At 43.7% G+C, this 12,629-nt stretch overlaps 1 protein-coding gene across 2 annotated transcripts; it reads left to right on the top strand.

Moving 5' to 3' along the window:
* Positions 1-470: 470 nt before the first annotated feature.
* Positions 471-11,955, top strand: LOC111948312 (spore wall protein 2-like). 2 transcript variants are annotated; one of them, XM_023960738.1, is made up of 6 exons: positions 471-639; positions 4,489-4,630; positions 5,527-5,971; positions 6,973-7,227; positions 7,312-7,553; positions 7,979-11,955. In XM_023960738.1, exons 2-6 carry the CDS (start codon positions 4,497-4,499, stop codon positions 10,581-10,583), a joined length of 3,681 nt encoding a protein of 1,226 aa, XP_023816506.1. In that variant the 5' UTR covers positions 471-639; positions 4,489-4,496; the 3' UTR covers positions 10,584-11,955. The 2 variants fall into 2 exon arrangements, with proteins under 2 accessions (XP_023816506.1, XP_023816507.1); XM_023960739.1 differs by lacking the exon at positions 471-639 and having other exon boundaries at positions 4,551-4,657.
* Positions 11,956-12,629: the final 674 nt, after the last annotated feature.

Below are 12,629 nucleotides of genomic sequence, written 5' to 3' on the forward strand. Positions count from 1 at the left end.
TCACTGTGACAGGTCTGCTGCTTTTGCAATAGATCAATAGATGGTTGGAGTGGGACTTGAAGTCAGGAGCCTTAAATGAGACGCAACTGATGGGGAGGAGTGACAACATGACAGACTGTCAGACACATGGCAGGATCACAACAGTTGGTCTACCGCTCCATCAGAGTCCAGTTCTTTAGTTTCTCTTCTCTCAGTGATTGTTATCCACAAAGTGACCTACGTTAGGAATTTGGAGTGCTGTTAAGAAAGATGAAGGGTTAGTGTGTCCAAAAGCTGCAGCCTTTCTTCCAGCTGTTCTGTTTGTTTCTGCTGTAGCACCTGTTGGATGAAGATTCATTTCACTGTGTTTTCATCAAATCCTTTGCTCTCCCTCTGAGTGCCATTGCCTCACCCCAACACTAAATATAGAGCGACTGCTCTGGATGTGTTATGATGTAAAAATAGCAAAGGAGGGAAGCCGGCCCCCTCACAGCAGATTTGCAGGGCAGACGCGGTTCAGGCTCGGGTGAGAACACGAGGATCGAGCTAAGGTCTGTGTGCGAGTTTTGATAGGAAGAGTGAAGCCTGAAGGTGGACAGCAGCTGAACCTACCGAAGGAAATGTGGATGGAAAGCCACTGAGGAAACGGGAGGACACCTGGTAAGTCAAACCCAGTGGGTTTGGTCATTTACACAGATTCATCCAGGCGCTTTTCTGTGGTCACGTCAACTGGGTTTATTGAAATTTAGGTCAGTTTCATATTTAAAAATGTTCATTCACATTTTCTTGTAATTAAAATCAGTGTCATGTTTTATAAGAAAACGGTATTGGATGAATGGAGTTGTGTGTGTCCTCATGGTTTTTGAACTTAAGGGGGATGTCTGGCTGCTGCAGGCGTTGGCTCCATGTTTGACACCTTTTTTTCTCAAAGAGAAGCAAGCTTTACATGTTCTTCACAGAGTGAGGAATGACTCTTGGAAAAGTCGCTGGTGCAGCGTTAACAGCACTGCAAAGACCCGTCACTGATCAGATAATCCTTGTTTGATAACCATCAGCATGACCATCATGACCATCATGACCTGTAGCCTTAACACATAGAAGACCTCTCCCTTTTGTACAAAATGACGACTGATTTAAAGTCATGGGCTGCACGGTGGAGCAGTGGTTAGCGCTCACAGCAAGAAGCCGGGGTTCAAGTCCCGGCTGGGGGGCCTGAACCAGAATATATATGGGGGACCTTTCTGTGTGGAGTTTGCATGTTCTCTCCGTGCATGCGTGGATTTTCTCCGGGGACTGCGTCCCTAGATGTGAGTGTGTGTGGGTGTGTGATTGTGGTCATGTGACAGACAGGCCACCTGTCCAGGATGTCCCCTACCTTCACCCGGGATTGGCCAGGATAGGCTCCAGCAGCCCCGTAAGAAGAAGATGAATAATTTAAAATGTTATCAAAGAAAAGGCAGATGATTTTCTGCGCTGCTGCATGGTGCAGGTTCTCATTCATCCAGGTGACGTTGTCTTTTTGATAATGTAAAGAAAATTCAGACAATCTAAAAGTTTGTTTTATTTTTTTTCCATTCCGTGTATTTTACATGTTTTTCCCCAAGTCCCAACAAAACCTGTTTTAATAATTTCCTTGCATGTGTCATTATCGTTCTTTTTATAAATCACGTTTCCAGTCACATAATCGAACTGCTTCCAGATGTGGAAAAACCTCAGAGTTTTTCAGAAGTCGTGTGAATGAGTTTGGCTTGTTTTTCTCATGTGCTGTTCTCTCTCATATGAACAGATTTTAAACAATAGTGCAGACTCTATCCAGTGACAGTGGCGGTAACGTTCGTCTAAACCTCTCGTGGTTCGTCATCAGTGTTGAAATAAAGCGTAACATCCATGTCTCTGATGATCGCACAAATATAGATATATTTTTTGATCATCTAACTGATGTAGTACTAATATCTTTTTCCAAATGTTTCATGAAAACAGTGACAGACAGCATCAGCCCTGCAACCTGCCTGGACCTCAGACTGCATCTGCTTTAACCCCCTCAGTTAGATCTATCTTTACTCCAGACAGTGAGAGCTCTGCTGTGTCATTCTCATTAGCTTCCACTGAGAGAGACCCGCACAACAAGGCCTGAAGTCATTTCCTAAGTTTAAGTTCTCCTCGTTCAGTACAATCAGATCTATTCACTCACTGAGACAGTGTGAAAGCCCACAGCAGATCCTCCTCAGCCTGGGATTAAGCTGTCCCACAATCATCTCAACATCCGTCACATTTAAGGCTTGGTGCCGGTTTCAAAAACCAGAACTTCTCCTTTAATTTAGAAAGACTATGTCACCGTCTGGTCACGATGTGTGTCGCATTTATTTCAACACAGCGATGGAGCACAGATAACGTGTCCGTCTAGTTCTTTCCAAACATCCCAAGAAAGTTTATTTGTGTTTGTTTTTCTTGATGCATGATGCCCAGCTGGGTTTAAATTTAGCAGGACGCTTGCTGTGTTCTGTCAGATGAGTACGTCTCTGTGCAGACAAGTCAACAGGTTTTTTTCCTTTGCTGTCTTGGCTTATCCCGTTATGGATAACGCCACAGGTGGTTTGGCAGACAGTTTCTTTTCACGCCGGATGCCCTTCGTGACACAACCGTGTATTTTCACAGGGAGACTCAGATATGCAGCAGTGCAAAGGGTCTTGCCCAAGGACCCACACTGGATTTCAGGCCCACTGCATGCCCTGGGAATGGAACCTGGGTATACTGCATGAAAGTTTTGCACCCCGCCATGACATACATTTTGCGCATTTTCCATGTATGCAATTTTGGCCTTTCATGATAGATGGATGACACACATAATTAATTTATGTCTCCTGCGTGCGTCAACGGTCGATGTTGCGGCTGTGGCCGTATCTGTTTTTTTTTGTTCTGTGATTTTGTTTGTGAATCTTGTTTCTGTATCAGAGTGGGACCTCTGTGTTTTTGCAGATCTTTGTGTCTGTCTGTCTCTGATTGTTTGCAGGTGCAGATGTCTGTAAAGGGTTTTGTTGAGCTGTTCAACATTTTTGGTCGGTTGACAATTATGCAGTTTACGCGTTTTATACGTAGTTTATATGTAATTATTATGTAAATTTCATGCAATTGTGTGTGATTTCTGAGAGATGCAGACGATCGTTTCAAGTTTATCTAACAGACTTTTCACGCATGAACCACTGACGTATAACTTTTATATCACGTATACGGCGCACATATCACGTTAAAATTGCGTGTTTGATGCATGAATCACTCATGAATTGCATTTAAACCGCTCAATAATCATACGGTTCAAGTTCAACGTTGATTTACGTGTTCTTTGTGTGGTTTATTAGTACTTCTTCCGTGGTTTTAGCGTGGTTCATGCGTGATACATCTGTGAAAATTATGACCAATTTTCTTCCGTGCAATAGGTGCAAAATGTACGTTGTGGCAGTGTGACATGGCCTTTACGTGTGCATGTGCGGTATTTTTACTCCTGTCTTCAAACACACAGACTCACAGAAACAATAGGTCTGTATCATTTTTTTACATGACCTCCTTCTTGTGTTTGACGTTTCTTTCTGATCATTATTGTTTCAAATCCTTCATATCTTATACAGGAGTGGTCTTTGGTTTGAAGTGGCTGGAGAAAGACGGGTGAATTGAAAATCTTGATGTTTGTGAGCAGCTTGAAAATGTCCTCGACCCACCTGACATTAATGACAGGCATCTGGGTCGCATGCTAAATGTGGAGAAACCCCCAAGCGAGGAATGCAGGCTCTGCTTTTGTATTGTGTGTCACGCTGCACCACATCCCACTCCACACAGATGGATTCAGCAAAAATATATGTCAGATCTTTTTTCCATCAACACCACTGTTCAGCAACTCAGTGACCTTTCAGTGGAGGGTTCTCCCTAAGACCAAACGTCACAAGTTCAAATCTATGGTTGAGAACCAGACTCTAAAAATGGGACCCAATGCCCCCCTGGTGGACACTCAGCATTAAGGGGTTGGCTTGGGGGGGGTTAAACCATCAAATGGTTCCTGAGCAGGGGGGCCTCGTGTCCATTAATGCCCCACAGGACCTTGATTTAGAACCTCTGCTGTGGACCAATGACTTTTTTAAGTAAGTTTTTGAATCATGTTAGCAATCAAGTGACAAAAATCTTGACAAATATGGATTTCAGCCGGAAACGATGATCTACTGAGGATTTTCATTATTAAATGAATGCCACGCAGGCATAGAGCTGCTGCACTTCTCAACTCTATTTCTTGTAAAAAAGCGTAAATATTGAGAAAAGCAATTCCTAAACATTCTGCATTCATGAAGTATTTCTAGAGAATTAGGTCAGTAGGGACTGAAAGTCTTCCTTTACGGTTCTACCACCAAACCTCTATGATACTAATAAGGAACTCAGTGGCAACCAACGAGCCTGAGGGACGAAGACAAAAATGTAGACCTTTATAAGACCATGATGTGTTTTTATCTTGTGTCTTGTTTTTAGGGATAAAGATGTTGTCAAACAAAGAGGAAAAGAGGACCTTCAGCAATGGAGCTCTGAGAGACAAGTGGGAGAAGAGAACACAGAACATCGCAGAACAATGCAAGCAGGAGGCTGAATGGAAGGAGAAGAGCTCCGTCAAAGTGTGAGAATCACCTTTCTCACTTGGCAGGCATGTTATATTTTAAAGTCACGGGACCCCAGTTAAGCTGAAGTAACTACTTTGGTAATGTAACGCACAATGAAGTTACACACTCACAGAGACTGAACACACACACTTTACCAAAAACGCTTGGGTTGAGTCTCTTCAATTTGGCGGTCTACAATCAGAACAAAAATCAGAGGTACAGTATGTCAGACTTTAGCTATACCTGTGTGTTTGTGTTTTTTTTATTGTTTCTTAGTTCCCACTCTACTTTTCACACTTCTCTTTTCCATTTTCCATCCAGTTCAACAAGAAATGTGTCCAAAAATAATTCATGTAGCTGTAAATAAAGTTTAGCCTCAAATCTAAAAGGGGTTTATACAAATTTTTACCATGGTCCTGGTGAATTCTCGATTCCGATTGGCTGCTGGGTGTGCATTAAAAAGTGATAATCACAGTGATAAAGCACACATAAAAAAGTAGTTCCGGTCACATAGCTTAAATGCTCTGTATCACTGCGCCGGCATCTAGACCCACTAGACAGACGCTGAACCTTTTTTCTTCAATGATTTGTGATCTTGACTGGTGTCCATGGATTACATGAAATCTTTCCACCTTCATCCACCTTTGTCATGGTAGGGATTATTTATGTACAGCACCTTGAGCTGTCTTTCTTGTCATGAAAGGTGCTATATAAATAAAATTAATTTGAATTTGAATTTAAACACACCTCAGGTGTCAGAAGGTTCCTAACCCGCTACTGTAATAGTAGAATCTGTTCAACACAAGAAGCTTTCAGCTCTGATCTGTTTGCTCAGCTGCTGGACAGAGCAAGTCTTGTTTTTTAATTCTTAATTGTTTTTAATATATTTCTTTGTTTTTGTTTCGATCCACAGTCTGTTCTCCAAGTGGTCCAATCACTGGTCTCTTGTCCAAAATGGAAATAAGATGAAAAGTGACACAACTGACTTCAGAAAGGTCACAAGCAGAACAGATGAGGTTGAGCAGAAGCCCAAAGTTAAATTTAAAGTTGTCCCTCCACCTCCTAAACTCAAAGTTGAGCCTCCGCCTCCTGCCCCCCCTCCCCCCAGGAAGTCGGCTTCTCCCAAACTTCGCAGGCCAAAACGCAAAGTGGAGGTGGATGTTTTCCGGTTGTGCTGGAAAGAATCCTGGATGAGCCTGAAACCTCCCAAGTACCTTTACCTCAAAGCCAAAGAGTCCAAACCCGTGACCTCTGGGTTCATAAGCATCCAGCTGAACAACAGGAAGTACAAAGCTCAGCACGCCGCACTAGATGCTGAACCCACATGTGTCTTGAAATGGAGTCAGTCCTGGAAACTGGTAAGTTTGGCACAAGCTGAAGATTTGGCTGAAAAATGAAGCACATTATCACAAATAATAATCAATAATGCTAAAAACACGTTATTGCTAATGTGTGGAGTTTAATTAGGCCAACACAGACAAATTTATGAATAGTACCGTATATGTGGAAGAATGATGAGATCAAACAGCTTCAGTCTTTAATAAATGCACATGCATGCAGAGATTTGGATCAGTGCGCACACAATTTACACTCATGGAACCGGAGTTTCATCCATGAAGCTGAAATCGTGTCAATGTCTGCATTTTTCTTGCATTGCACAACCTTCTTCATTAAAGATCCGCTCCGATGAAAATTGTTATTGTCTTTTTTCCCATGATGGAGGACATGAATAAAAATGAAGATCAAAGTTTCTGACCACTGAGGAAACGCTGTGACAACAGTTAGAAGCCTTTTAGAGTTAACAATATCCATGTATTTGATCATATATTACCTTTGGCACACTAACTACCATTTTCCTACCAGGAAGTAAAATGACTTGATTTCTGAGGCTCCGCCTTTTGCCCCATGTGGGTGTCGCCCATTTCATGACGTCATCCCAGAGTCGGCCTCAGCAGCGTCTTAGTTTCTCCCACGAAAACAAACAAACATCTGAACTTTTGCAGAGATGGACGATCATATTGTTCATATAAAGGAAAGCATTTAGCCAATCACCACAAGCTCCACGGAGAAGGTGGTGGTGGTGGTGGGGGGTTATCCTGGGGGCGGGGCAGGAAGTACACACTCTTCCTGGAAGGGGCGGTTCTTCACTTTGTGATGTCACAAGTGGATGAAAATACCACTTTGGGGTTGTTTTTAGTGAAGAATGGACACTGTAACACACTGAAAAAAGCTCAAAAAGTTGGTTTTCATTCTATAGGCCCTTTAAGTCAGCACTATAAAAATGACTCAGCCATGAGCACATGTGGGGTAAAAGTAAGTATTGATGAAATCGGAATTTTCTTCTCACTTTGGTTTGTAGGTGAGGAGTCCAGCACAAGAGGAGCTTTCTGAGGAGAGGGACTTTAAGTGGGGCACTGTGTTTGAAAGACAGCTGCTTCACAAAGCGAATGTGGAAAAGTATTCTCTACCTCCTTGGGCTGGTACCTGGAAGATCATGAACTTTCCTTTTAGACAGGAGAAGAAGAATTGGGATTGTGTCTGGCCTGTTTACCATAAACCAAACTCCAGGAACAAGAGTTTAGAGTTTGAGGAGCTCCAACAGCAAAATGAGCAGGTGGGAGTTTTCTCTTTCTTCGCTTCTCTTTTTCCTGCCACCTTGTGGGACTAACGCAGAGTGTCTGTTGTGATCCTTCATCAGAATGAGCGTTTAGTTTTGGTGGATTCGTGGAAGCTGAACAGAGGAAAAACGGTCACAGAAGATCCCACAGACGATGAGACTGCAAGCTCTTCCAGCACCGACACTGAAGCCACGACGGCGATCAACGACGTGCACACGCCGGGATGGGGCAGGTCCTGGCAGCTGACGGCGGCTCCTCCTGACGAATATGAAGAGCGACAGAAAAGCTGGAGCTCCTGCTGGAGTTACAGCCAGCAAATGAGGTGGGTTCATGCCCCCAGTGCACGGGGGGCACTTTGGCATGTGGGAGGGCTTCTCCACATGAACTGACGAGCTCTCCGCCAGCTGAAACAGAGAATTTTCAACAAGAGCTTTATTGTAATCTCAAACTTTAAATGTGAATGTGGAAATTTAACAGAATGAGTTTTAGCCTAAAAAAACAAAAAGGTTCATGTTTTTCCCTGTGACTGTGTTAAAGCAGCCCCGACCAGTTAAGATCAATCTAAACTAGTCTTTAACTGATCATAGTGACAAAGACTCAAAGCCCATTTGTATTTTATTTCAACACATCTATAGAAAGCATAATAGAAAAAAAATAAGATGAAACAATGAAGTTCTGACGATGTCATGGGTCAAAGGTCATGAGCCTGCTTGCAGTTTGGCAGTAAAGGTGTGACTTTGCCTGCAGGTGGTGCCAAGCCTCCATCAGCTCCCACCATCGCCACAGCGCCGTGCTCACGAGGAGAAGAGAGGCTGCAAACCACCAGCTCACAGCAGAACTGCAAGAGGAAGTGATTGACAGCACGGAGTGGAGCCAGGCTTGGAAGACTCCTAAAGAGTGGGCTCAACTACCGCAGGAGGAAGAGGAGGAAGACAACAGTGCTGATGAAGCAGAAGGAGTGGAGAAGGATACGGCAGACAGTGAGGAGGAGGGGGATGACGGAGTGGAAGACGAGGAAGAGGAAGCTGTCAATGAAAAAGATAAAGAATTTAACAAAAAGGAGACAGATGAAGAAAACTGTGGAATTGTTGATGAAAAAGAAGATGAGGATGAAGGCGTAGATGCAGAGGAGGAGGAAGAGGAGGAAGAAAAGGAAAATATTGAAGAAGTAGATGATGAAGAAGATGATCCCAGTGGAGATGAAGGTGTTAAAGAAGGAATGGAGGACAGGGATGAAGAAAAATGCAAAGGCTTTCACAAAATCAATGAAGAGGACGTAGGAAGAGAAGACAAGGATGAAGGAGTAGAAGCAGAGGAGGAGGAGGAGGATGAAGAGAACGAAAAAGAGGAGGAAGAGAATGAAAATGTGGAGGAACACAATGATGAAGAGGAGGAAGATGATGAGAAGGAACTAGACGAAGAAGTGAACAAGAACAGAAGAGTGATGAACAAAAACAAGATCAGAGATGATGAAGAGGAGGAAGATAATGAGGAAGAAAATGAGGATGAAGAGGGTGAAGAGCAAGAGGGTAATGAAGAAAAGAACAAAGAGACTAAAGCACAGAATGAGAAGGAATATTTGTCTGAAGAGGAGCAAGAGGAAGAAAAAGAGAATGAGGAAGACAACACATGTGATAAAAGTGAGGATGGAGTGACGAAGGTCAAAGGTAAATCAAATGAAGAGAAAAGAGGTGAGGACGATGAAGAGGATGACAAAGAGGAAACAGATGAAGATGAAGACTCTGAAGAACAAGAGACAGATGAAGAAAAACAAAAGACTACAGAGGATGAAGAGGAGGATAAAGATGTAGGGGAGGCAGATGATGTGCACAAAATGAAAGAAATGAGAGATGAAGATGATGAAGAGGGTAAACGAGGAAAAGACAAGTTTGATGAAGATGTGGAAGAGGAGGAGGAAGACAAAGACTCTGACACAGACAAAGACAAGGAGAGAGATGAAGATGAGGGAGGAAAGGATGACAGCAAAAGGGAGGAAGATGACAATGAAGAGGAAGGGAGAATCAAAGACAAAAATGAAGATGATGAAGAGGGCGAGAAAGAAAAAGACAGAGATGAATCCCAAGAACAACGTCAAAAAGAAAACTGTGGAGGTGATGAAGATGAAGATGAACATTATGAAATGGATAAAGATGAGGAAGATGAGAAGAATGATTACAAACGTGGTGCAAAGAAAGAACTTCAAAAGAGCAGAGAAGATGAGAAAAAGCTTTTGGATGAAGAGGAAGATGATGAAGATGAGGAGTACAATGAAGATGAGGAGGGTGATGAAGATGAGAAGGGTGAAAATGAAGACAACAATGAAAAGAAAGAGGAAGATGAGTATAAAAGCGACGATAACAAAGAAGATGAGGACGGGGAAGTGGATGAGGAAGAGGAGGAAATCATAAAAAAGCAAAAAATATTCAATAAGGAGGATGAAGAAACAAAGGAAAAAGATAAATACAAAGATGAAGATAACGAGGTAGTGAGAGAGAAAGATGAAAGCAGTGAAGAAGAGGTGGATGAAAACGAGGAAGAGTTGGACGATGAGGAAAAGGGGGATGAAAACCACGAGGAAGTGATTAATAAAGACAACGATGAAGAGGCAGATAAAGCCATTAATGAGGAGGAAGATGAGGACAACAAGGAAGAGGGAGATGACTACAATGGCAGAAAGGTAGATAAAAAGGAGTTGGTAGATGAAGACGAGGAGGAGGTAGATGAGGACGAGGAGGAGGTAGATGAAGACAATGATGAAGAGGTAGATGAAGAAGAGGAGGAGGTAGAAGAGGACAATGTGAAGGATGGCAAATGTGAGGCACATCTGCAAGATTTTTATAAGAAGAAAAATGGAAAAGGTGGGACTTTGGACAATGAGGAAGAGGAGGAGGAGAAGACTGGTGAAGATAAGAAGCTGAAGAACAGAAAGGACAGAAAGCCGACGCAAACGCTGAACGCTCAGCCCGCCGTGCCGCTGCATCTGCAGTTCCACAAGCTGAACGCCTCCTTCGCCTCGTGGAGGCGCTCGTGGATGGTGGCGGTCGCTCACAGAGGAGGACAGGAGAGCGAGGAAGAGGAAGAAGGAGAGGAGGAAACCGAATGGAGGACCTGGAAGGAATCCTGGAGGATCTGTCGCCGGAGGAAGTGCGATGAAGATGAGGTGGTGTGCTTCTCAATGAAGAATCGCAGTCAGAGATGCACGAGCCTCAAAAACGAGGAGAGCTGTTTGCCGCTGAAAGAGTGGCGCCTGAGCTGGAAAATGGTCACGGCGTCACCAAAGAGGGAAGATCCTGAAGAAGAGGAAGAAGAAGAGGAGGAAGAAGAGGAGGAAGAAGAGGTGGAAGAGAGCTAGATAGCTGTGACAGCTGAGATACTGAAGGTTAAGACGGCTGAATGTGTCTGTGGGATTTTCAGACTTGGCCTTCCGTAGAGTTTCAGCTTTGGTCCGTCTGCAGCAGCCCCCTAAAAGAGACGCGTGACCCAAACCGGGTTCCGGTCTGCAGCCTTTCTCCACAGCGTTGACTCAGACTGGACTGAGAGTTGCACAGATGCCTGGAACACCTGAGGCTCTGGGCCACACAGCAGTTCCCGTCAGCTGCCTTCCAGACGAGTCGGGACATTCGGGCCACACCGGGTCCACACAGCAGAAGCTGTGGGCCAACAAGCCCAGCTCTGTTTGGGCCTGTAGAGACTGTTTCTGTCTGTAGGTGTAGAACAGAAAGCTGCATTTTCATGTATATTAGGTTTGTTTTTCATCATGTCAAATGTTGTTGACCATCATCCCTTTTCTAAGTAAACAAATAAAACTGTCCGTTTTACAAATTCCAAAGATTTGTTGTGATATGAAGGACAGTTTGGGCGTCTCTGTCAGGAGACCATCACTGATGAGAGACGGACGCCGGGGAGGACTTTGCTCTCTGGCTCTGAAGAGATTTGTGCAGACGGCCATCAAACAAAGAGCTTTGACCGGAACGGTTCTGCCGTCATGAAGGTCCAGCAGATCCTCGTATGTGAGAGGAGAGCCGTGCTGCCGCTGGATCGCTGACCCCCACCTCAGTCTGGAAAACCATCAAGTAGAGACTGCTGTGCTTCATGAGCGGGATGCAAACAGACGTCTCAGAGTTTGGGATGTTAAATGAATGGTTTCATGCTGAGAACATAAATTACAAACTACTTTTATTTCTCTGAAAGGAAAATGTGTCTGAGAGGCAGCTGGCTGCTGACTCCGCTCATAGAAATGGAGTCAAACAACTTTGTTTAGTAAAAAATACACATGTTCATGCTCCTGCTTCTTAATAAATGTAATTATTGGTGCAGAAAAAGCTCCCCGCCAACAGACTCAGAGGTGAATTTCTCGTGAACCCCTGCTGCTATGCAGACTGTGGGACTTTTCAGACGCTATAATTATTTTGACCGTTTGGGAAACATTGTTTTAGAAGGTCAACTTTGTGTCATCGTGTTAATGTGTGGACATGAAATCTGATGGGGAGGCCCCTGCAAGCAGAATACAATTCAATTTAGTTTTGCTTATTCAGCCCAATAATACAACACAGTCGTCTCAACGGGCTTCATTAATTGTAAAAAAGTACGAAATCAGTTACAAAATACAATAGTTGACTGCTGAACTGAACTGAACTGAACTGAACTGAACTGAACTGAACTAAAGATCCTCTATCTCGGTGAGGAAAAGCACCTAAAAAAAACAGATTCCAGGGGGAAAAAAAGAAAGACCTCATAAATCATAGATGAATGGTTCATCCACTCAACCTAAAGCAACTGCAGATATATTTCTGACAGCAAACTGGAACTGTGAAGAGTTCTAGTGGAACTCTAAAGGTACCGCTGGTTCTTAGAGGACCAAAGAACTGTACCACTTCCAAGAACGGTTCCTCAAAGAGCTGCTGAACAGAAAAACATGAGATCTTACAGAGTTCATCAAGCGGAACATGACACACTGGTGGAATAAATCAAAGCGTGTTTCTTCTCTAAATTATTCCTGAATTGATGCAGATTCTTCCCAATCATAGCCTCCACCCTTTTTCCCATGCAACCCCTCTAAGTAGCTGCTGCAGCCACTCTTTCTAGATTGTGTGAAGTTTTCTTCTTTGGTGTCGAGACCTCTGGTTGGTCAGTGGCCACTGAAAACAGGCTGGGATGTGTCGCTGCTGACCCGAGTGTCTGCAGACTGGGAAAAAAGGCGGGAAGCTCCGCCAGTCCTTCCAGCAGGGGCTGCTCACGCCACACACGTGCACACGTGCACACACAGCAGCCAGAGGGGAGATGTTCATGGAAAAGGGGCTCCTCAAAGATTCACCAAGAGGTGTTTCACACTTTTTGAAGTATATGAAGGAAAAGGGAAAAGAATTGTAAATGATGTGAACACTTAAATGTTCAGAGG

This window comes from Oryzias latipes, chromosome 12 (assembly GCF_002234675.1).
Source record: "Oryzias latipes chromosome 12, ASM223467v1".
Classification (NCBI taxonomy): domain Eukaryota; kingdom Metazoa; phylum Chordata; class Actinopteri; order Beloniformes; family Adrianichthyidae; genus Oryzias; species Oryzias latipes.

Bases quoted from the DNA above. Each gene is read 5' to 3' on its own strand.
- LOC111948312 (XM_023960738.1), top strand. From the start codon at position 4,497: ATGTTGTCAAACAAAGAGGAAAAGAGGACCTTCAGCAATGGAGCTCTG. The intron at 4,631-5,526 runs GTGAGAATCACC...TTCGATCCACAG, and splicing joins GAGAAGAGCTCCGTCAAAGT to TCTGTTCTCCAAGTGGTCCA. The intron at 7,228-7,311 runs GTGGGAGTTTTC...ATCCTTCATCAG, and splicing joins TCCAACAGCAAAATGAGCAG to AATGAGCGTTTAGTTTTGGT.